At 44.1% G+C, this 25,896-nt stretch overlaps 1 protein-coding gene across 2 annotated transcripts; it reads right to left on the bottom strand.

Annotated features, from left to right (window-relative positions):
* Positions 1-402: 402 nt before the first annotated feature.
* On the bottom strand, positions 403-25,665 carry LOC118392596 (AT-rich interactive domain-containing protein 2-like). Of its 2 annotated transcripts, none has more exons than XM_052460604.1 (21): positions 25,082-25,665; positions 24,876-24,969; positions 23,929-24,026; positions 16,705-16,838; positions 13,599-13,817; positions 13,081-13,148; positions 12,770-12,839; positions 12,273-12,529; positions 11,985-12,081; positions 11,577-11,786; positions 11,027-11,194; positions 10,305-10,377; positions 10,087-10,221; positions 9,642-9,832; positions 7,076-9,396; positions 3,105-3,250; positions 2,698-2,836; positions 2,525-2,616; positions 2,301-2,424; positions 1,999-2,090; positions 403-1,838 (listed from the first exon to the last, which is right to left on the bottom strand). In XM_052460604.1, the coding sequence occupies exons 1-21, from the start codon at positions 25,171-25,173 to the stop codon at positions 1,727-1,729; spliced, it is 4,932 nt and encodes a 1,643-aa protein (XP_052316564.1). In that variant the 5' UTR covers positions 25,174-25,665; the 3' UTR covers positions 403-1,726. The 2 variants fall into 2 exon arrangements, with proteins under 2 accessions (XP_052316564.1, XP_052316563.1); XM_052460603.1 differs by having other exon boundaries at positions 10,305-10,380; positions 25,082-25,663.
* Between the last annotated feature and the right edge of the window lie 231 nt (positions 25,666-25,896).

Genomic DNA, 25,896 nt, shown 5'->3' with positions numbered 1-25,896 from the left:
ATTTATATGCAATAGAATTACTAGAAACAATTATACCAGTAACTGGCATGGGGGCTAAAAGGTTGTCATTTCATAAACAGTATCAAGAGACTGACAACTTTAGTGATAGGCCATCAGAAGTAAAAGGGAAGCTACACTCAGAGCCATATATACCCAATTGAGGTCGTTTGGGATAGAAAATCATTCTGATCCACTTTCCACTGGGAGATGATCTAGGAAAGAAACGTTCTAAAACAGCTCAACTTTGTTGTAATTTGATCAATAGAATATACACATTTAGGGGAAAACATTTTCCATTAAAATGTGTGTATTTAAAAAGTGGATGATCACAGCCATGTAACATTGTGGAACAGAGGCACCCATTGCCTCCTCACACCACAAATCAAGAGCCCCAAAAATACAAATTGTTCAGTCTTTTATTTAAAAACTATAAACAGTCACCAAAGTAAATAAAGCCAATCTAACAGACTGTTATGTCTATGTATAATAGCACATCCTACTGACACTGCAGAAATGAGGATGGGTGGGCTGCCCCGCTCGGACGCTAACAGGCAGTCATTAATGTTACACAACACACCATAGAGAGGATAGTCTGAGGACGTGAGCCGGAATGTGGCATGGTATTAAGAATGAAAAAATAGTACAATAAAACGCCACACTATATTAACATAGAAAAAAAGTAGTGAAGAAAATATACCTGCACATAAAGCAAAGAACACAGGAGAAAACCTGTATAAAACTCCATGTATTTAAACCAATTTACAAATACAAAAAAAAAAAAAAAAAATGTACGCGCACTGTGCTCGTACAATGACAAACGTTTACAGTGGATACATGTTGGGGGTGAGGGGTGAGAGAATACCTTCAATATTATTTTCTTCTACAAAATGACATGAGATATATTATTCCATACTCTTTCAGCCAGCAAAATGAGTTCTACAAGGTATTATAATACAAAAAAAAGTCAGTTCCACAAAAAAAAACTGTTTCCCCCCCCTTAACTTTACAGCATCAGTACCTTTGCAGAAGTATTTACAGGTTTTAAGTACATTCATCCACTGCTGAGTATAGAATCACATTAGATACAAGTAACCAGGGATCATTAAAAAAAAGAAACTTAGATTCTACCAAAGTAATGCTTCTATTTCTCCACAGAGCAAGTTCCCCAGTGGCTGTATCGGCATGAGAGGATTTTCTTTATATATATATATTCACAAATATTTACAAGATTCTTTTCATTAATTGTAATGGTATTCATTTCAATAATAAATAAGTGAAAATATATTGACTCAAGTAAGAAAACCACGCTACCAAGTTGTAAAGAAAAACAATCGAGCCAGTCTCCTGCAGCTGTGTCTCCCTCCCCCATATCTAGCCTTTCCCCTCCCTCGGCAAAGCAAAACTCCTCAAAGTACTGCCGCTCCTACTCAAATAAGTTCTCTGCAAACAGTCCCAGGATTACAAAAATGTGCTCGTATTTAGGGTTTCATTAGTAGAGTCCCTCAGGGCAGCAGTCTAAAGAGCTCCCCCTCTTGGGCGGCTGGTGGAAGACCCCGTGGCAGTTTGTTTTGTGAAGGAGATGGGGGGGGGGGGATTTGAGCACAGTGGGGTGAGGGAGGGGAGTCCGAAGGGCATGGTCTGGTGTTACCCACCTGTGTGCCCCATTGTCATGACACCCCTGAAGGATGGTTCTCCTATTTTTTGGGGTGGGGTTGCCCTTTTGGACTCAAGCTTGGAGAGAGCGAGTCAGTTCATAAAGGCATTTGGCGAGCGTTGTGGAGACCTCCATGTTACTGAGTGCCAGCACAGAGAGGTGACTCTCATGCCTCTTCACCAACCTGAGAAGACAAGATAGGAAGCTGTCATTACATACTATCCATGAAACAGTAAATAAACATAGGTTTAATTGATTATGATTCATCCCGCCGATCAATCAACACGAGGAGTCCTCAGAAGACCCTTCTGTAGTTGTGAATGGATACAAAAAAAAGTTCTTACTTTCGACCGCAGTCTGAATACTTGGCGATGTTCTTTAACGTTAAGGCAGCAGTTAGTCGTATGTGTTTGGTCATTGGTCCCTCTTTTTCATCCTAAGGAAAAGGATTGTGAAATTCATCAGTTATAAGATACATTGATAACAAAAGATGTCCAAGTGGGAATATATGATAAATATGGAGTAGTCAAGGACTACAATGATTAACATCTTAAATCTTATTTCCACGTATAAAATCATACAATTCTGTCAAATGCCAGCCAGACACCTTCAGTGTAAACAAACAGCTAAGCTTAGCCATACTCACAGTGAAGTCCCTGAACACCAGGTTCCGAGAGCCTCTGCGTAGTGCCATTAGGGCTGCGCTCGGATGATTGACAATAGCTTTCTGTGCTCGCGGTGCCGGAGTGCTGCTTGCCACTGGCTGAGGCCTGTGGAACAATGCAAAAGAGTCTGCCACACATAGCGCATTCTAGCATCACCAGAATGGACATTAGCACTAGCATGCTAAACTAACCAGAGGGTACATACTTGGAAGTTTTCTGATTGGAGTCTTGCGTCTGTGTCGGTTCCTGCTCCAGTTTTAGTGCGGCCAATAGGGCATCTCGAGAACAATGTTTATCCTACAGGAAGAAAATAGGATAATTGTCAGTAAAAAGCCACAAACATGGACTGATAGATTGAGAAGGTGTAGTCTTTCTTACCTGTAGATGGGTTATGAAGGACAGTCTCTGTCGGGGGAAAGGTTCACATCCCTCCCAGAGGCACTGGCCTGGGTACAGCTCCTTGCCACCATGCTGCGTGGCTGCATGGTAGAACACCCTAGACGGCGTCTCAAACCACCTGGAAGAACAACACGGATAACAATGGGACAGTCAATGAACAGGCCACTTAGACTAAATTCTGATATTTTTTCCACTAATTGGTCTTTTGATCAATCAGCTCTGAAAAAGATCTGATGTGATTGATCAAAAGACCAATTAGTGGAAAAAATACCAGAATTGAGCTGCCTGTCTAAACGCAGTTTTAGTTAGCCATGATATGAACACACCTTTCACAACACAGGACTTCTTTCAGTAGGTCAAGTCAATATGGCCAGAGATTGACTCACCGTTTACAGGACTGCCACAGACACTTGAAGTTCTGTCCCGCTTTCCTGGTCTGCTCAGGGGGTGCCACCATGGCTTGTGGCCCAGGAAGGGGGGCGTTGGGGCTGGAGCTGCCAGCCTGCACAGGCTGAGCCACTGTTGGCGGAAGCTGCGTAAAACCAGGCAAAGCTTTATCAGACCAAATAAGCAAGTGATATTTTGTGTTGTGATTGTTTTACTATTTCCCAAATAAAAAAAACAAGTCCAAAACATTTTTTTTTGTATTGCTTTTACCTTTTTTAAAAGTATGACCAAATAAATTAAGCTAATTTTGAAGAAATTCATTTAGATTTTAGCCTAGCTAACCTCTGCTTACAATAAATATGATACAATAAATATGAATAACCTACAATTTTCTTATTAGTTATTCAGAATTGAATTAAACAAAATATGAACAGACTTTGAATAAATTATTCAAGGTCCTAGAACCTGAAGACTCATCATTAATCTTGTTTCATGCAAGTAATTTGCTTGTAAAATTAACAACTGTAAGCCTTGCATTGCTATACAATGACATGAAAGATCACACACACCTGCCAATCCAATAAGTGCAATATAAAAGTCAGTCTGTATAAATCATTAAATGGCCTCTAACCCTACTCATCACAATGCAGTTGATTTTCCCAAATAACAGCAACAGAAAAGCCTTGTAGTTGCATGTGATGGATAGCACCCTTCCACCTACAACTACACATTTAAGGACTTGACCGATTGTCCATTGGATAAGTGTGTTCAGATTTTTTACCTGTTCAAAAGCTCAAGCCCCCCCCCCAGATCCACTTTTCAAAATAAAATGCACGACTACCTTTTTTACCATAGAGAATCAGACAAATGTAGGCTACACTCTGCCAATAGGCTTCTTTGCATATTCAAGCCAGTCTCAAATTACAACACTGCCCCTTTAAGGCTCTCCTGGAGATTGGTTGGCCACCTTGGTAGCCTATAAAAAATTGCAATATTACAAATACAACCACACACTTTTTTTCCAAAGCACACCGCATGCGTGAGCGGTTTCATGTGACAGATGAAAATATGTTAGAAATAAGGGGGAGATCTAAAGATGCATCAACTTTAATCTTGATGGTTGTACAGTCGTCTCAAATAAAACTGAAGTACCTCGGCATTACTCTGGACCCTGATCTCTCTTGACGAACATATCAAGACTGTTTCAAGGACAGCTTTTTTCCATCTACGTAACATTGCAAAAATCAGAAACTTACTGTCCAAAAATTATGCAGGAAAATTAATCCATGCTTTTGTCACTTCTAGGTTAGACTACTGCAATGCTCTACTTTCTGGCTACCCGGATAAAGCACTAAATAAACTTTAGTTAGTGCTAAACACAGCTGCTAGAATCTTGACTAGAACCAAAAAATGTGATCATATTACTCCAATGCTAGCCTCTCTACACTGGCTTCCTGTCAAGGCAAGGGCTGATTTAAAGGTTTTACTGCTAACCTACTAAGCATTACATGGGCTTGCTCCTACCCATCTTTACGATTTGGTCCTGCCGTACATACCTACACGTACACTACAGTCACAAGACGCAGGCCTCCTTACTGTCCCTATAATTTCTAAGCAAACAGCTGGAGGCAGGGCTTTCTCCTATAGAGCTAAATTTTTATGGAATGGTCTGCCTATGACAATGTGAGAGAGACAGACTCGGGTCTCAACCGTTAATGATTTATTGAAGACTCATCTCTTTAGTAGGTCCTATGATTGAGTGTGAAAGTAAACGGAAAGGCACTGGAGCAACGAACCACCCTTGCTGTTGCTGCCTGGCCGGTTCCCCTCTCTCCACTGGGATTCTCTGCCTCTAACCCTATTACAGGGGCTGAGTCACTGGCTACTCTTCCATGCTGTCCCTAGGAAGGGTGCGTCACTTGAGTGGGTTGAGTCAATGACGTGATCTTCCTGTCCGGATTGGTGCCCCCCTGGGTTGTGCCGTGGCAGGGATTTTTGTGGGCTATACTCAGCCTTGTCTCAGGATGGTAAGTCGGTGGATGAAGATATCCCTCTAGTTGTGTGGGGGATAAGGTGGGTGGGGTTATATTCATCCTGTTTGGCCTTGTCCAGGAGTATCGTCGGATGGGGCCACAGTGTCTCCCGACCCCTCCTGTCTCAGCCTCCAGTATTTATGCTGCAATAGTTTGTGTGTCGGGGGGCTAGGGTCAGTCTGTTATATCTGGAGTATTTCTCCTGTGTGAATTTAAGTGTATATTTTTCTCTCTCGCTCTACTTCTACCTCTCCATCTGAGCCCTAGGACCATTCCCTCAGGACTACCTGGTCTGATGACTCCTTGCTGTCCCCAGTCCACCCGGCCGTGCTGCTTCTGTTTCAACTGTTCTGCCTGTGTCTATGGAACCCTGACCTGTTCACCGGACGTGTTACCTGTCCCAGACCTGCTGTTTTCAACTCTAGACAGCAGGAGCGGTAGATACTCTGAATGATCGGCTATGAAAACCCAAATGACATTTCCTCCTAAGGTGCTGACCTGTTGCACCCTCTACAACCACTGTGTATTATTATTTGATCCTGCTGGTCATCTATGAACATTTGAACATCTCCACCCGGCACAGCCAGAAGAGGACTGGCCACCCCTCATAGCCTGGTTCCTCTCTAGGTTCTGGCCCTTCTAGGGAGTTTTTCCTAGCCCCCGTGCTTCTACACCTGCATTGCTTGCTGTTTGGGGTTTAGGCTGATGTTCTGTACAGCACTTTATGACATCAGCTGATGTAAGAAGGGCTTTATGAATATATTTGATTTGATCGACTAACATGGGTTACTAATATGACTAGGATTATGCTTGGATACTTTGAAACAAGGTAAGACATTCGTCATAAAATGACAAAACATCCAGGATTCAAACAATTACGTTTATGGATCAAGGGCAACTCCACCAACCTCATGTTCATTATCTCCAGCACAAAACCAGTGTCAGCATATGTGAAAACACTGCATTTATACATTCGTAGAGAAAAAACCTAAAGTAAAAAAGTTCTACTAGATTACTTAACAGTGATTTTCAAACACAGATTCACAGTGATGTGGGGAGCAAGAAAATACCTCCCTTGGGCTAAAAACGCATTGCAGGTTGACAATTTAAAACGTTTAACCTTACCCTGTGATGTCACAGAGAAGCATTTATTTAGGACTTCTCTTCTCATCTTTGTAACCACAGATTGTAAAAACGTGTTATTTTCACACATGTATACACTGGAAATGATGAATGAAGTCAAAAAGTGGTGGGATTGCCTTTTAAATAGCTTCAAAATGCAGACGCCTCCACTCAGATTCAAGGTGGGTGATGTGCGGTGTGCAACAGGCCCGGTCTTGTGACCATTTGATCTGAACAAACCGTGCCTGGAGTATGTCAAATCAAGCCTTTAGACATTAATGACCCTTCATTATATTTGTCAAACATGACTGGTGTTCACCCTTTATTTATATAATTAAAAGTCTCATTAAAGTTCGGCTCCATTTTCAGCATCAGCATCGGTTTGGACGAGAGGCTGTAGCCAACATGCATATCATCTATACTTTGACACGTAGGCTTTTTTATTAATGTACATTAAAAAAATAGATTTTAATATTATTCCAATGTTGACCTTTGATCCAATTCTGATCTGAGTAATTGTTCGATGTGAAAAAATGTGTTTTATTACTCTTGTCTGAACATCAATCTACATTCTTCTTGTCCAAGCATTGTTTTTATTTGTCCCCAGACAAGAGAACAAGTGTTAATGTCGAGTCCTGCATTTTATGTTTGTGAAGAAAAACGGAGTCACATGTTTTACCAGCAGGAAAAGAATGTCAGTGATCCAATAAAGTATTCAAGATAAGTCAGCAATCTAATGAGCTTGCTAGCCAACTAGTTGACACAGCTTGCAAAACTGGGACAAGAAACAAATTGTTGAGCTATGTGAAACTCACCGTAGAGCTGGATGCCTGTATGGTGGAGCAGTTCCTCTGCTGCGTGGCATTCTCTATTGCTACTTTGGCTACTGTGCTCGGGTCGGCTCCAGCAGGCACGGCCACCATGGTGGCACTGCAGCCCGCCTTGTTGGGGTCGCTGATGGTGATGATCCTCACTCCCACCTTACAGGGAATCACAGACGCCCCCTTGTCCTCCTCTGCCGGCCTCTTGAGCGCACGGCCCTCGCCACTCAAACCATTGGCCGGCAGGGTCCCTGGCCCCGTGGCGCCCTGGGAGTTTACAGTGACAGTGGGAAACAGCTGCTGCCTGAAAGCAGGCAGAGTGTAGTTAGGCCCCGGCCCCATAGGTCCGTTAGAGAAGGGGCCTGTTGCCTGAGGCCCATTGGCAAGGCGCTCTGCCTGCTCAGCTTTGGCAGTATCCTGCTGGGGGACAGAGGGCTCCTGGAGAGCCCCATGCAGTTTCTGAAGAGGACCCACCTCCCCGTTCCCCAAGTGTTTGGAAGCGAAGTGATTTGGAATGTTTTTGCTTAAGTGGGAACCGGTGGAGGCGTCCCCTCTCTCAAAGTCACAGACCCCGTTGACGAGAGCCTTTTTGGGGTCGACGTGTCCCTCCTGTGGGTTAGCCGGGCCAGAGGGCTGCTTCCCGTTGGTGGGGCAGCTCTCGCTGGCCGGTCCATTGACGCAGGCCCCCTGGCTGTTCCCTGAGTGGTATGGAGGTAGACTGGAGTCCATGCACTTCCTCCCGTTAAGCAGCTTGGCCCCTGGAGCATCAGCCCCTGCCAGGTCTCCGTTGCTGGTTTTGGTGCCAGCCCCATCGGCTAGAGAGGAGTTCTCCATCACCTCGATCTTGCGTTCGTGGATGTGCAGACCCGTGGCGTCCTTGGCCTCCTCCTCCTTCTGGCAGATTATCTTGTCCCCTCTGAAGGGCGGCGGTGGCCCGTGGAGGGTGTTACCTGTCTGGACCGCTGGCAGGCCTGGTGCAGCGGCTCCTTGGCTGATCTGGGCGGCGGCTGCAGAAGCTGAAGTGGTAAAGCCTGTATTGGGCACCACAGTGAAGGTGACCTGGCCACCAGGAGCCTGGCCCTGGATGATGGTGGCGGGGCTGCTGGTGGAGATGAGCTGCACCGTCTGGAGAGGCCCCCCTGGGGACTGGAGCTGGCTGGGGACCAGCTGTACATTGAGCTGCTGGGGCTGAGGCTGACCCTGTGAGGCCACCTGGTAGAGCACCTGTGGGCTTGGGGCACGCTGCGTGCTGCTAGGGGGAGGCACCTGGGGTGCGGGCAGGATGAGTTTGCCGCCCGGCGTGGAGGGCCGCTTTGGAAGCAGTAACTGTTTGATCAGGCTGGACTCTGTGGAGGTAGGCTGGGGGGGCTGCTGAGGCAGGGGCTGGGCCTGAATCTGAAACTGCTGCTGGGGGTTCAATTGTTGTGGTTGCCGTTTGACCGACAGCATTTGACTGACAGAAGCAGAGCCCTGCATTGGGATCTGTGTGTTGGAAGGAGAGGGCAGGCCCTGGGGTAGTGGAGCGATAATGGGAGGGCAGGGTGTGGGGTTGGAAGGAGTGGGAGACTGTCCTGCTAGTTGGATGGCCTGGCCACCAGACATGGTGGAGGGGTTGGCCAGAACAATCTGATGGATAGCCGGGGCATAGGCCTGGTTCTGCTGGGGGTTGGGGCTGACGATGACCACGCTGGACTGCTGCTGCTGGTTATGAGTGGTTGTTGGTGATCCGCTGGCCTGCGAGGGTGCAGGCTTGGGGGCGATGTTCTGGAAAGTGACACGGGAGCCCTGGGCGTTGGACACGCCAGCGATGGTGAACACCTGTCCCCCGCCCACCTGGAAGTTTTGCAGTGAGGAGCAGGGGGCAGACACGGCGGCGTAGTGCGGGGGGGCAGAGAACACAGCCGTCTCCTGCTGGGTGCCTTGGGAGAGGGCCTGGGGTACTAAGGAGGAGGGAGTGTGCGGCAGGGGCGGCCGCTGGGCGATGGGCACCCCCTGAACCCGCGCCGTGAAGATGTGGCCCTGCTGTACCTGTTGGAACAGTGTGACAGGGGTCCCGGTAGGCGCCATGACCTGTTGATGATGGAGCTGTTGGGCCATGTTGGGGCTGTGGTTCTGGACCACCTGGCCAGAGGTGGGGATGGAGCTCTGGACCATGGCCGTCTTGAGGATATCCGCTGACTTGGCCTGCTGAGCTGAGTGGGGGTGCTGATGTGGTGAGGCCTGGTGGTGAAGGGGGAGCCGAGGAACAGTCTGAGCCACTTGGGGGAGGGGTACACCATCCTGCAGCGCTGCCGGGTTAGCAGTAAGGCTGGGGACTGGAGGCCGGGCAAAACCAGGATACCAATTGACAAAGTGTAAACACAGAGAGAGACAACAAAGAACACAGAATCATTGATTGAGGTCCAATTTGCACAACTACAAAGTATGTCTCACCATACTCCAAGACAACATGTACAGCAACTATGTCTGACGTTTGTTGTGATAACAATCAAGGTAGGTGGAAACTTGAATTTTAATGCCACTAACTACAAAAATGTAGTAAGTTGTACAGTGAGTTTACCTGACGGGGATGCCTGTGGGTCGACAGGGACGTCATGTTTGGGCCCTGGTGAGGGGCTAGCCTGCTGCTGGTAGTACAGCTGGATGGGTAGTGGGATGGCCCTCCGTTTGACCCCCACCACATGTATGTGTGCCTGCGCATTGGGCTTGGTGTCCTCAAGCCGCTTCACTGTGTGGTTTGGGAAGATGGTCCTACAAAATGAGAGACACGGTATGAGTGCAGTTGACACTAAGACCTTGTCAATCATGTTTCTCAAAGTCATTGAATTTGGACCACTACTGTCCATAGGGTGATTTCTTGTTTGAAAACATAACATGAATGAATACAAGGCTTCCAGGACTACAATTGGGAGAAGAAAAACTGTAAACTTCTAGTTGTGTGTTCTCTAAATGCTGACGATTTTCAAAGAAACCGATTGATTTAATATGGGATTATGCCAACCAACCGTAGACATTTGAGGAAGCCTTGGGAGGCCAAGATGCCAGCGCGTCCCATCTTGCTGCCGGTGGTGAGGTACTCCGAGTACATCTCTGAACGCGACACTGAGCTCTCGCCGCTCACCTCGAAGTGGGCGTTCAGCCTGGTGGAGACAAAGGGAACTCAGGAAGGTGTCACAGAGAGAGCATGACTATGAGAGGATGTGTGTGTGAGAGAGGGACTCACCACTGCATTGTAAACTTCTCCCCATCTAGCTCAACAATACCAGGAGGAGGAGTGGACTGGACAGGGACTCTTGCTGCTAAAGTGAGAAATGACATAATTAGTGAGTCTAATTTGATAAACTTTAGAAAAGGTTTTGAATAAACCCATTCTCGACGCTGGAAACACTTTTGTTCTGATGTGAGACTGAACGGTCAAATCTGCAGAACAGTGCTCAACTTCCTATATGGTGTGTTTAGTGTGCTGTTCCTCATTTTGCCCACTAGGGAGCAGCGACAGTACTGTACAAGCAGACTGCTATGTTTACCCTAACTTTAATTATTCTTAGCACCTCATGCCAACGTCAACTTTAGCTGATTGATTGCATACAACACGGGTTTACACCATTTTGCCTGATCACCCATGTTTCTAAATAACCAACAGATGGAACATCTCTACAGACAGGGTGGACGCAGAGGCTTATGGGAGGCGTAAACTGATGAGCAGTCAGCTTTCGATCAGACTCCAACGTACACGACAAGGAGCAAGGCTCCACAGAGCTGAGCCTATAATCTCAGGCCATTGTCTCGGGGAACTGTTCCTTTAAACCATATGGCTAATAATTGCCCTCACACAGCTTGCTCTGAATTCTGATTTTATGTACAACATGACCATAACCTGGCTTAGTTTAATTCCAATGTGCACCTGAAGATCAGGGGAAAGGGTTTAAGTGTTAAGATGCTCACCTGGGATGGGTGCGCCCTGCAGCGGAGCAGGCAGCTGTTCTACAAGCTGCGGCCGCACATCAGCCACCTGGCTCTGCCCAGCAGCCTGGTGCTCCATCAGCCTCACGGCCGTCAGAGCATCCGGACCAAACGTGTGCAGGTCCACTGACACCAGCCGCACCAGCAGATCTGCCCAGGGAGACAGAAATATACAGTTTAATAACATGCGTCTAAATTGTTGCATGACAGTTATTTTTGATTTCCCAATTCTGAAAATCATTGAATTTCCAATTCCTCCAAGAGACGACGAATATCTTCTGCGGAACGAGTTTGATTTTTAATTAATGCAGCTTGGTTGCTGTGCCATGCTAAGAGACTATACTTAATCAAACAATACCCAAACACTCGATTAGCCAAGTTGTTAATGCTATACTTACACTTTATCTCAGTTAGATGGTTCTCCAGCCCCTCCATTCTGGCCTGGTTGTTTATACTACTGCATGTATCCTCAATCCTGACTAGTGTCTAGGTTACTGGTACCCTGGTTAGAGCTAGGTTGTTGGTATCTCACCTATGCTCCTGTCCACAGAGGCGATCTTGCTGCAGGGGATCTCGCCCAGCTGGGCCAGCAGGTAGAGGACCTCCAGGGAGGACATGAGGAGCATGAGGTCAGGCAGCGACAGCAGGCTGATCACCTCCCGGTATGACTCCTGGTCCACGTACTCACAGATCAGCACGCTGTTGTCCTCCGCCTTGCTCAGATTACCCAGGATCTCCATGGCTGAGGGGAGGAGGAACAAATGGTCAGGCTCTAGGAAAATCATCTATACTTTTATCACAATTTATGCTTACTGTTGTTACATAAAGACATGAAGTACCATTCACATTAAAAAAGGACTGTGATATAAAAATATATCTGACATTTGTAATAAAAAGACCCAGACAATGAAAAAGATCAAGTACGGGCTCTGACACTCACCCCTCATCTTCAGGAACCTGTCCCTTGACATCAAACATTTAGTGATGGTGTGAAACATTAGGTGGGTTGTTCGAAAGTCAACAGGATCTAACTGAAGCTATTGTGAGAGAAAACAGATAATAACTCATAGAATCATCAATAACACAAATGCTTTGGAACAGCTACAGCCTTGTCTAACATTATACAATATTATACTGAATAGTAGTAATTCATGTAATGAAATAGCTCAATACTGCACAAAATATTAACTTTCAGAACATAAATATTCTAGCAGTAAAAACGCCTCACCTCTGCGGCCACGTTGCCGAGTGTATCCAATCCCAGCTGCCGTAGGGAGATGAAGTGGCAGTGGGCGCACAGTAAGAGGAACCGCAGACAGGTGCGGTTAGCAGCAAGCAGTTTGACGTTGGCCTCCTCGAAGGAGAGGTTGCGGAGGATGACTCCCACCTGCAGGACCCGCTGACCCTCAATGTCGCCGATGCCTAGGTTGCGTGGAGGGTGGAAGAGGGCGCCCCAGCGCTCATCCCCCGACGTAGTGTCTGTCACTGGGAGAAGAGCAGAAAGAACAGTGAATGTCTGATCCACCAAGGACATCTTCATGTCAGAGCAATGGCATTAAGAGTATCTTTTTTAATGAGAAATCTTCTAATAATTTATAACACAAAAGGTTTACTAAACAATGTCAAAATATTTATTTGACTTAATATTTTCCCCATTGTTGTGAAATAAATATTTTATTGTGCAATGGGTCTTTAAAATTTGGTCTGTCAGCATACGCTGCTTACCTTGTGTCAGGCTGGTCTTGTCCCAGATGAGGTCCCTGACTTCAGAATCCTCTACCACATCCTTCCAGAACTGTAGAATCATATTCACAGATTATTGTTGAAATACTGACTGCCGAAAAGATGCATTGCTATAAAAACAAGAGCGGTTAAGGCTGATGTACTCCCGCAAAGTCAGACATCACACCGTATTTCACTAAGATCCCTGAACGACTGGAGGCGAGGCAACTATTTTTTTTCTCCCTCTGACCAAAAGCCTAGTAAGTTACAAACCTATAATATAGATATATAGTGAGTCTTTCAGTTAAATCTACCTTCATGAAGTCCCGGGAGGTTTGCTCCTTCCAGTCCACCCCAAATACAAAGGAGAAGCTGCCTAGTGCTGCAAATTCACAAGAGTACCGTTAGAGAGAACATTCTAACCCTTACATTCTGAGACAGAAGGTATTTTCACACCTGAGGGATCACAAAAAAAACAAAAAAAAAGGTTCTGCCATGGCAGTGCCTTGAAGGGAATGCAGTGTTCACATTTTGTTGCACTGAAGCCTGGATTTTTGCATTTTGCTTCAAACTCTAAATTAACAAGTTTACCAAGGAGGTAATAACTAATCTAGTCTCCATACAGGCAAATGAAAGGGAATAAACAACTTTCTACCCATTTCCACTTTGCCCAAAAGGGGAAACTGAGCACATTAGTGCGAGTGTCAACAGTTCCCCCACCAAGTTCCCACAAGACAAAGATTACAAAAAACACCCATACATCTCTAATTACTGTCCTGAAAAAATACATTTGGATCCTAATGAAGAATATTTAAAGGTGTTGAAGACGTACAGTCATCGAAGACGCCTGCATGTGCCAGCAGCAGCGTGATGAGTTTGGGGTCTTTCTCCAGCTGCATGGCATGCTTGCTCTCGTTGGAGAGGAGAGTGCAAACGTTGATTGCGAAGTCCACTTCATTGGGCAAGCCCGACAGGAGAGAGAGCACCAGTTTGTTATAGTCGCATGGGGCCGTGAACTCCATGGACAGCCCATAGCTTTGGCGGAGATAGTCTGGGGACAAAAAACAACCACAAATCCAGTTGTAATTTCATCCTCAAAGTGAATGTAAAGAAAGCCTGATGAAAACATTTGTAAAAATGTACAATGTTGTGCTATAAAGACCTTGAGAAATTATGATGAGTTTATTTAGACTGTTCAGAAAAATTATTACAACTGCACGCACTGGGACACCTGCCTGATAATGAATATGCATTCAAAAGACAGGAAACCGTGATTAAAGTCACATGCAGGGGTGGAGTTAACAAGTGCAACTTCCTGAAGCCTCAGTCTCTTGGCATAACTTTGCTGGGATGGCAATGATTGTATGGCATATTTCAGTTATTTGAAATTGATTACAGTGCAATCAAACGGGATATAAATAGCCAACTCCTCACAGCCGCCAGCTCTGCATCTGTTTCACACGTGTGGGTGTGTGTGTGTGTGTGGCTGACAGGACTCCTGAACTAGAGCTACTTCACACACAGCGGGTATGGTGGTAATGCACCATCACACAGCACCATGGTAACACACGGTTGCAAATTGCCTGCATGCCTGGGGACATGACAACCTCAGTTCAGATACACTCTTACTGATGGGGGACTCTCAGGCCTGGGCAAGATTGGACAAATTCTAATACAAAGTCAAGATTATTCAAACAATTATCTCAACCGCCATATGAGGGAGGATATGATCTTCTGGTGGCAGAGCTCTAGTTTAAAGGCCCATATGTTTGTGCATAAACAAAAGGAGTATAAATGTAGCAGACCTAATACAGTAAGGAAGTATATTGCATCTCAGTTCTGAAGCACACCATTCAACAGCTCAAAGACAAATCCTATATTAGCTACTTTCATCATACATTTTAAGAACTTGTTGTCTTGCTAACATCCTCCTCTCTTGAGCTTTCTTTACCCCCCCCCCAAAAATGGAGGAATGAATGTTCAGCACCCACTTGGCCATTTCAAGCAACTGTATAACCGTATTACCATAAGCTCTCACTTTAAGGAGCAGGCTTTACCATAGGAGCAGGCCAGCAGCACCATTATGACTAACTAAATTGCAACATTTGGAGAAGAGCTGCCAAATCCTATCTTGATGAATCTATGATTATGTTATGAGGCGCAATAAACTGTCTGAAATGACAAAGCAAACAAGCCTGCAGTATATGCACATTCAGATGACTAACAAATGTGAGTGCTATGAGTAGAGAGACTTAGTTGAGAGGAAGTTCAATGCTGAAGGTGGCCATAATGTTGACTCCATTTGAGTCGTAAAGTTGACTCAAATTCAGAGTTGGCGGTGTTCTTCAACAGCCCCATCACTCGATACTTGAATAAATGTACTCTGACCTAAGGATACTTTTATTTATTTCACAGCATCCCAAAATCCACCAAAGGGTGGTCACGTTACCTCACAGTATGGATACAGTAGAGTATCGCAATATCATTTTTGCCGGTTTTACATAGTTACTGTCACTATAATTGTTAAACGTAACCTTGTTTATTAACGCTAGTCAGGTGTACCTGTCCCACAACTCAGGTATTTATCATCCTACAGCTTTTTCTCCATCTTATCCCCCCCCCCCAAAAAAAGTTGAGCCGAGCACTTTAACCTCCACAACTACATTTCTCATGGCTTTCTCTTGTGTCTCTGCAGCAGACATACAGTATAGTGAGCATGTGTTTGGAACATCGAATTGCGATACATATCGTATCGGCACCTAAGTATTGGGGCGGCAGGTAGCCTAGTGGTTAGAGCGTTGGGCAAGTAATCGAAAGGTCGCTAGATCGAATCCCTGAGCTGACAAGGTAAAAATCTGTCGTTTTGCCACTGTACAAGGCAGTTAACACATTGTTCCCAAATAATTGAGCATTAACACTGGAATGATAGATGTGCAGATGATGTGCAAGTGGAGATACTGGGGTGCAAAGGAGAAAAAAAAAAAAGAGTAACAATATGGGGATGAGGTAGTTGGGTTGGCGATTTACAGATGCAATGATCAGTAAGCTGCTCTGACAGCTGCTCTGACAGTTAGTTAGGGAGATAAGACTCCAGAATCAGTGATTTTTGCAATTCTTTCCAGTCATTGGCAACAGAGAACTGGAAGGAAAGGCGGCCAAAATAAGTGTTGGCTTTGGGGATGACCAGTGAAATATATCTGCTGGAGCACGTGCTAGGGGTGGGTGTTGCTATGGTGACCAGTGAGCTGAGATAAGGCGTGACTTTACCAAGCAAAGACTTATGGAGCCAGTGGGTTTGGCAACGAATATGAAGTGAGGGCCAGCCAACGAGAGCATACAGGTCGCAGTGATGGGTAGTATATGGGGCTTTGGTGACAAAACAGATGGCACTGTGATAGCAAATTGGATGAAGTCTGAGTAGAATGTTGGGGGCTATTTTGTAAATAACATCGCCGAAGGATCGGTGGGATAGTCAGTTTTATGAGGGTATGTTTAGCAGCATAAGTGTAGGAGGCTGTGTTGCGAAATAGGAAGCCAATTCTAGATTTAATTTTGGATTGGAGATGCTTAATGTGAGTCTGGAAGGAGTTTACAGTCTAACCAGACACCTAGGTATTTGTAGTTGTCCATATTCTAAGTCAGTGCGGGCAGCGATGGGTTGAAGAGAACGCATTAAGTTTTCCTTGCATTTAAGAGCAGTTGGAGGCCACAGAAGTAATGTTGTATGGCATTGAAGCTCATTTGGAGGTTTGTTAACACAGTGTCCAAAGAAGGGCCAGAAGTATACAGAATGTATACAGAATATGGGGCCATCCCTTCAAGAATCCTAATTGTATTTCAAGTCTTGGCCCGACCAAAAAGATTTGGGCCAAACTTATGTAGCTAATTATTGCTTTGTGGTTGTTTGAAGACACGTTGTAAAAGAGAGAAAGCTTTACCTGATACAGTGTGTTGCTGGTAGTTATAGGAGCAGGGGATTGCACCAATTGGAAGAGATGGTTTCGGGTTCCCAGGCTGCACCTCGTCATCATCCTCGCCGAAGTGATGGACCTTTTCATACTTTTCTAAATATCTGTAGACAAAAGAGAAGTTAACGCTCAAAGGGTGACTGATCCAAGACACCACCTATTCCCAAAATCTAATCTGAAATGGCTTCTATAGCAAATAATCCTGTTTCACCCGATCCTCAAATCTGCCAAACTAGGATAAGTCCTGCATCCTTAGACTATGGCAAAAACACCAACTGTTGTGCCTCCAAATCCCTGAGAACAAAACTGAACACCCTGGCACATTCCCACCATATAATTTGCCAATGGAGTTCTTTATGAAAGCAACTCTGAGGAATTTGGTTAATGCTTGCAATCACACAAGTAAACTGGTAGGCTACACTCTGGCCTATAAAGACTCACAAGCCTACTTCTGTGAACTCCTACCATTTTCAAAGTTCTCCCACAGTCAACACTAATGTTGTCAGGCTATCTGTGCCCACATCCTATTTCAACCCGAGCTGCAAAGCAATTCCACTACTCAGCCGCTGCCGACTGGAACAAACTACAAATGGGGCTAACAACACAACCAATGTCTTTCGCCTACTTCTAATCGACAGAGTGAATATGAATGACTACACGACAAAGCATGAAATGAAAAACACTGCCAGAGGGGGATACAATCCGATCCAAGTTTGACATAGAGACCATCGGTTATGATTAAATAATTATGTTTACGCCTAGCTGACTCAAATCAAAAGACATGTGTTACACCATCTGCATGACAGTGCAAGTGTTTAAGCAGAGTACAAGTCATGAATCCTTTGTACCCTATTGGACAGGGCAAACTAGTTTATCAAGAGTCACAACCAATACCAGTCTTCCTTAATATTTTTATATTCAGCTGGGATGTGACACAGTTGTGGATGATATGATCTTATCACCAGCACAGACATAATATTCTAGACACTGGGGTGATGTCTCCATTCAAATGACCACCTGCTCAGCTGGGGAGAGGTGCAGAAAGGTAGAGGGAGTTAACGAAAAAGACTGATTGCTTTCGGTCGAAAGACAAAAAAAATAAAAAATCTACCAAAAAACCTGCAAAACCTTACTTGAGTTAATGTCTAACAAGTGTTGCAGCCATCTCTCACATGTTTAGGTAGGACCAACACATCTGCACATTGAATATTTGTTTACACAGACACACATGCCGCGGTGGCAGCAGGAAATACCTCACCAGTGGTAGCGTGAAAAGCCCTGGCTAAGCGCGGAGTGTGTGTGCTACCGTGAGTCAGAGTGAGAGCTCCAATCTGAACGGAGTCCCAGTGCTGCTGCCTGTTCGCAGCGGCCAAGGTAATCCCCCGTCCACGGCGCGTGACACACTGGACTATTAATACACCAACTCTCCGTTTGGAGAGGAGGGGCCCCGGCTCTGCATAGCGTCATCACACGCTTGTCTGGGCACATGCAGAAGGGGAGGCTGCATGGGGGGGGGTTCTGTTGCAGCTGCTAATGTCTGCACTTTTCATACATGGCTGGCAAAAAGCTCCCATTATTCTGACAAGACAACAGCCAGTGTGCCACAGAAAAGCATCACAGAATTAAGAGGCCTTCTCATTTTATCAGTGTCTAATCAAGTTGACATATACAAATCGTGTCATCGCAGGTGTCATACGATCAGCATGTAAAAAAATACATTTTAAAAAAGCAATTAAGGTGTAACAGGGCTCTTACCTGTTTTTTTGTCCCCAGCAAAAAAATCTAAACAAGATGAGCCTTTTTCAATTAACATGAACGGCACACAAAAATGTAAGCAACTGAAGCCATAGATCTAACACTGCAAATGGTGACTGTTTGCAAACTGATGTAATTTAAGGTCATCCGGATCATACAAGAGCTGATAGGACATAAGAGCAACCCTCTCAATAAAGGCTGCCTCAGTGTGTGTGTGAGAGAGAGAAAATTGGGTGCCCTCTGTTGGACAAGCACACAATCAGATTGAGTAAACTGGCATTACTACTGTTCTATAAATAGGTGTATATATATTACTATACCATTAAAATTAAATGCTTGCAGATTCATTTGAGCAGACAGAGACAACTTCTTAAACATGGACCAATGAGCAACACTAGAAATCCAGATTATGTAGCCTAAAGCTACATCAAGCAATAGGCTGGTTTTATTGCTGATAAAATAATAAATGGAAGCACTATATACAGATCACTACTGAGAGTGGCGGTGAGTGAAATCCAAATACTCGGTTGAGGACAAGAAACTAGACTGGGGGAGAGGATGGTAAACTACACTGAGAAGAACGTTAACAACTACAATCAAGGTGGGAATCAAAGGTAAAATAATGCCATTAGACAAAAAAATAAACATTGAGCTCAAGACTATGCTTAACATAACGAGAATGGTGGGTAAGTTTATTTTGTCAGTCCCCTAAATACATTTTCTGCTGGTGTAGTTTGCTTGATGCAAAGTTAAAAAGTTTGTCTCACTTTCAAACATTTCTTTGTGTGATCTGCAGAGAGCTTACCGCAGTCAACGAAAATTGGGACAGCATGCCCAATCCTAGGCCAATAGTAGTAGTGTTGCCTACCTCAGCTAGCTTTCTCTAGTCACAACATCTCCAATCCCCACCTCTATGGACTGTTTTATCTGTGATTCAAAACCTCTGCTAGCTATTGTTGCTGACAAGGTTTTACAATGTATTTTTTTTAAGTCAAGAGAAAGACATTGCAAGCAGATAACTACTGACAAAATAAGGGGGTATACTGAGGGAGAGAGCTAGCTGTGGCCTCACGCTGTGGCAGAAAACCAGAACAAAACCTAAGCAAATGGCTCTTCACCTGTAATCAAATTGCAAACAAGCAGACTTTCTATAGTTTTCTTTGTCCAACACACAAAGTTAGGTCCTACTTGCCAGTCAAGTCTCGCGATACGCATTATTATTGTGGCAAGGAAACAGAACAGAGCGGATTTAACTTGTTTAGGAAAACAGCCCAAAAGTTGGAAACAAACATCCTTATGTCATCCAGATTCACATGTATACTTAACAAATATAAAAACGCAACATGCAACAATTTCACTGTTACAGTTCATATGAGGAAATCAGTCAATTGAAATAAATTCATTAGGCCCTAATCTATGAATTTCACATGACTGGGAATACAGATGTTCATCACAGATACCTTTAAAAAAAAAGAGTAGGGGTTGAAGGTTGGAAAACCAGTCAGTACCTGGTGTGACCACCATCTGCCTCATGCAGTGTGACATACCCTTTGCATAGAGTTGATCAGACTGCTGATTGTGGCCTGTGGAATGTGTTTCCACTCCTCTTCAATGGCCGTGCGAAGTTGCTGGATATTGGTGGGAACTGAAACACGCGGTCATAAACGTTGATCCAGAGCATCCCAAACATGCTCAATGGGTGTTGACATGTCTGAGCTTCCAGGAATTGTGTACAGTTTCTTGCGACATGGGGTTGTGCATTATCATGCTGAAACATGAGGTGATGGCAGCAGATGAATGTCACGACAAATGGGCCTCAGGATCTCTCTATGTATGCAAATGGTCATCAATAAAATGCAATTGCATTCGTTGTGCGTAGCTTATGCCTGCCCGTACCATAACCCCACCATGAGGTACTCTGTTAACAACGTTGACATCAGCAAACCGCTCGCCCACGATGCCATACATGTAGTCTGAGGCCAGTTGGACGCACTGCCCAAATCTCGAAAACGACTTGGAGGCGGCTTACGGTAGAGAAATTTCAACAGCTCTGGTGGACATTCCTGCAGTCAGCATGCCAAGTGCACACTCCCTCATAACTTGAGACATCTGTGGCATTAGATTGGCCCTTTATTGTCCCCAGCACAAGGTGCACCTGTGTAATGATTATGCTGTTTAAATATCTTCTTAACATGCCAAACCCATGAGCTGGATGGATTATCGTGGCAAAGGAGAAATGCTCACGAACAGGGATCTAACCAAATTTGTGCACAAAATGTGAGAGACACGCTTTTTGTGTGTATGGAACATTTCTGGGATCTTTTCTTTCAACTCATGAAACATGGGACCAACATTTTACATGTTTTGTTTATTTTTGTTCGCTGTGTTTTCCAAGCTATAAAAACACAATACTTCACAAACAGCAAGTTTTTAAAGGACCAAAGAGATGTCTGCTTTGCGTTTCCATTTTCGCCATGGAACAAATATCACGATCGTTGTATTGTCACAGCCCTAATTTATATGACACTGGTTTAGAAATCAAACGGACTTTTAATAAAAATGAACATGGTATAAGCAGCTTGGGTTACACCAGGAAACTGTTGACCATGTCAAAAAATAACATGCATTTCCAAAGTTGCAGCAGACTCGCTTGCAGACTGCGTTTTCTGTAGCTTGCTGATACATGAGTTTTGCTAAATAATTTTAGCACCCCTCTATTTAGCATCAGAGAAAGGCATACCCTGCTGTCCCCTGATATCTGTAACTCTAGATCTATAGACGCTGTGGCCACGTTTCACCTTTGTTCAGGTGCCAAGGCTAATCTCACTAGCAAACGCTGTGCCAATGAGACAACTTGATTGTCTCGGACTTCACGTATGCAAGAAAACCTTCTGTAGCTCAGTTGGTAGAGCATGGCGCTTGTAACGCCAGGGTAGTGGGTTCGATTCCCGGGACCACCCATACGTAGAATGTATGCACACATGACTGTAAGTCGCTTTGGATAAAAGCGTCTGCTAAATGGCATATATTATTATTATTAAAACAGCTATGTAGTTCCAATCCAGCTCTTATTTTGGCATGGGCATCACAGTGTTAACAACATCATGTTGGGTACAGTCTATTCACAAGCAGCATCTCAGTCTTAAGAGACATCCTCTCCTGCACTTGAACTAAGGTTTTGCTCAGGTTCCCAGGTTGCAGGATTATTTACTATTTTCAATGACAAGTGCCTTGCCCTTGGCAACGTTCAATTTAAGTAGTGGTACAAGAAGACCAACAAGCAAACAAAAGGACTCCCTACTTCCAATACATTTGACTATTCAGTGTTTGCCCTTAAGACCGCGTTGGTATTGAGATACCCCTCCCAGCTAAACCAAAGGGCTCTTTGGTTCCAATAAGTTTCACCGTTACAGGCTTGCTTGCCCTATAACAGAGACAACATACATAGTTCCACTTAAACCAGTTTGAGTTGACAGTAGAAGGCGGTCTTAACCTGGTCAATTCAATTTTTTGTTTGGTAAAGACACAGGAGTATGGTCAAATAAATCTATAGATATATATACCTATATAAGCTGTGAAAAAAAACTTCCAAGGAATAGAAGTATGACCATTCTAGTCTACAACTAACATGTGGTTTGAGTGGGGTGTGTCATGGGGTAAAACACAGGAGAAGTTTAAGGGAGCGAGGTCAAATGCAGGCTTGAAATGGGTTAGGCCTGTGCATTTGTTTGAATATATGAAGCAAAATAAGTAATGCATCTGGGCAGCTCCCAACAGCTCCTTCCAACCTGCTGTCAGTTAGGCTATTTACAGCTCCGTGTTTCAGTCAAACATTGTTTTACAGGGCTTTACTCTGACATGTGTTAATTAATTTTTTACAAAGAGCACATGTGCACCTAAATTGGAAAATGTAGCCAGGTAAACACAGAAATTTAGGAGCGCAACAAAAAATATTTGAAGTAATAATGTTAGAATCCTTCGTTCTCCTCGGCACACTGGTGCTCCTAAATAAAATATCACAATACTTGTATCGTCACAACATATTTGCTGTGCCAATACACATATACGAGTAAAATAGTCATTGCAGAGCCCTGCGTTGAGCTATAACATAAGTTAGCCTATGACTCTTCAAATGACGATTTGAAAGGGGGAAAAAAAGTCTCACTGGGTGCAGGCTTTTGTTCCCGGCCAAGCAGCAACACACCTGTTTCTTGGTTGAAGACCATTTAGGCCTTGTTCATTGGTAGAATCAGGTGTTGCAGCTGGGCTAGAACATTCTGCACCCAACCTCACAGGGTGAAATTGCCTACCCAATATCAAATCAGGAAGTTAATGTTCAAATACTTGAATTCAATAAACTCTTATAGGGTATCAAGTGTTAGTATTGTTCATCTGATGCCAATAATTAAATCCTTTGAGAAACATGCTGGAATAACCAGCACCATTTGGAAACACTTCATTACAATGCTTGGCCTATCATTGGCTCTGCATGTTGGGCCTATATAAAATCCCATGATGACTTAAGAGAGGAAGGCAATAACATCTTCAGGCCTATGCCAAGTTGTTCAAATTCATAAGCCATATCTGTAAGCAGGTATGCCACCTAGGTAGTCTGAGTGAACCTTGTTTAGAATTTAACATGCCTACATGATTGGATACTTGTAGACTATGTTGACCTACTGCTCTTTCAACCATTCCCAAAAAGTGAAGGTGATTAATGCAACAGGATTACTAAAGATATGCCGCTTCAACTAACTGGCAAAGCAGGGTTATATAAGCAGCCTCCAGGTTAGACTGGTAAATGTGATCCTTCCTCTTAAAAGCAGGTGGCCGTGGCAATGATGGCAATATTTTGGAGGGAAAAGGAGACTTGAGTAGAGAAGCAGCTCCACACTGTCCACAGGCTTGCTGCTGGTGAAACATCTACACTGAGGGCAAAAGGTGAAACATCTACACCGAGGGCAAAAGGTGTTTAGGGTAATGTGCTGTTGATGGCATAGTTATGGCAACGGCGAGCCTATTCAATGACAAATGACCAGCCAGCATTCAGTAACACACCAATCACGGACCATTTAAAAAGCATTCCCAGTTCATGTCCCTTAGTAATAGTTTAAATCTACAAAGAGAAGATGTATGGCAGAATCCCCAGTAGTAAGACGGCATATAAAAAACAATATATATATATATAAAATAGTGATCTGCATTAACCCACTAAAATGTACTAAATGTTACATCAAATCATACTGTTATGAGGCATAAACATTGCAGCCAGTGTAAGGTTCAGTATAGTGTTTTTGTTTTCTGTGTTCAACATCTTTAAAACTGTCAGCGATGCTGGATTGTTGCATAGTCCTTTCCTGTTTCCAGCCTCTCACAATTTGTAAACATTTGCCACATGCTGCCTGAGTGTAGTAGCTAATGCAAGACCATGCCACTTACCGAAGGTAGTACTGTTTTAAAACAAATGCTGCATTTGAACAACTCCTTGGGAAGTTAAAATCTTCACCCAGCTCAGACCACTGATTTTTGTCAGAAACCTGTAAAGTAAATGAGGCTGTTATACATTTTTCAATTAAGCAATATCAGGATGCATAAAGTATGGATAAGACAGTCAAACAATCTGATTAGCATCTAATAAGATGTTAATGTTAGCTACTTTTATTAGCTAGAACTGTGTATTTTATTCCATGTTTGCAAGCCATCTAGTTATCACCGCAAGCAACAACTCACAGCTAGCTACTGCTTGAACTGGATGGCTTACTTACTAGCTAGTGTTAGCAATCTGGCTAACATTACTTTTCTGGCAAGCCAAGCGTGCAGACTAAATGTGGTAGCTACCAAAGCCCGAGACAACGATGACCCGCTTCAGCACAATACTAGTAACAATTATGGCGAGCAGTCTTTATTTGAGTAATTGTTTTCACGTTTACAGTGTTCAATAAATAGGCCTGTGTGCGGCCTACATGTGTCTTCGGCCATTGAGCCAAAGATGGCTAATGCGAATAACTAGCTTCCCCCAAATTATCGTAAAAAAATATAGCTGCACAAAATGTTAACTATCGCCCGCGGCGAATAGTTCTTCCTAGCCAGTGCTCTGTGCCGATAATCGATGTTAAACGTGCCCGCTAATTTTGAGTTGCTCTAACTGCACTCAGACTCCGAGCAATGCAGCTACCGTACGGACTTTCAATTCAAACCATACACAACACAAGCCACCACATTGCATAGATGGCAAACTAGCACAAGGCCGACCGCAATCCTCTCTCTTCTACCGCGGTTTTAGTATGAAATAGCTCTTCGGGATGCCGAAAGAGAGTTCTCTAGCGGTTCACTGAAGACTTCACTGAAAACCGAGAGTGCGAAAATGCACTTTTAGTTGCACTCACCTTAGCAAATCCACCTAACGAAATGACTCTGATATAGAGAGCATTAAGATCCAGCTCTTTCCCACCCACGATAGGAATCTTCTTGAACGGCGATCTGAAGGAAAAAATCATTAAATACATGGAGAATGGTATTACTAATTGTTTGTAAGCATCCATAGTCATATGCACATGATGTTTAAAGGTGTATTTAAACGCCCCATTCTCACCCTCTGCTTCGGTGAAATTGCCGCAGCTCGTCCAGGAAAGCCAGTCCTTTCCTTCGCTGATCTAGTACATTTTTCCCCGTCGAATTTGCCATTGTTTTTGCATGTAAAAACGGTTAAAACCCCACTCACTCGCTTCCTAAGACACCAAGGATCCCATACTCCGCCGGCGCTCAGTCATTCGCGAAGCTGAGTGTTTAAAAAAGTTAAAGAAATAGCTAATAGCAAGAAGAGCGCCAGCTCGCTAATAAAGACTGATGCACAGCTACACACAGAAAACAAGCCGATTCAGTAAGTTGTAATAAACACTTAGCCAGAATAACGACCGATTTCAACGGCAAACTAAAACTGCCATTGTAAAATATGTTAAATTAATAGTTTTGGTATCAAATGTGTTCGTTTGGAGTGGTTTGACAGTGTGTTACGGACGCGGCTCCAAGCAATCGCACACACTGTAGAGCGGCAGCGGGATCCAGTTCCAGACAAAAAGATCTGAGGCCTCGAGCTCGTACTGCCACGCAGCGCCCTCTACTAGAAACAACGGTATTGCACTCCAAGGCGGTTTATTGGAACAATAGACAGTGTTGTTTTTTTTAGAGCTCATCTGAAATTTACAAGACCCGTTCAAACAGAACAGAATTACTACTGTTCGTGGGGGAGGGGAGACCTACTTTATTCTTAAAGTTGGCTATATGTTGATCAATATTGACATTCAATTAATTTCCTAGTAGTGTAATGGTTTCATATAAATTGTAAAGTTTGATGAAGTGACTGCTTTCTCTGAATATTCTTAACTATTAAGACTCATCTTTACAGTT

Source organism: Oncorhynchus keta, chromosome 13, assembly GCF_023373465.1.
Source record: "Oncorhynchus keta strain PuntledgeMale-10-30-2019 chromosome 13, Oket_V2, whole genome shotgun sequence".
Classification (NCBI taxonomy): domain Eukaryota; kingdom Metazoa; phylum Chordata; class Actinopteri; order Salmoniformes; family Salmonidae; genus Oncorhynchus; species Oncorhynchus keta.
Note: the sequence above shows the minus strand (reverse complement) of the source record. Positions and strands in the feature narration are given on the sequence as shown.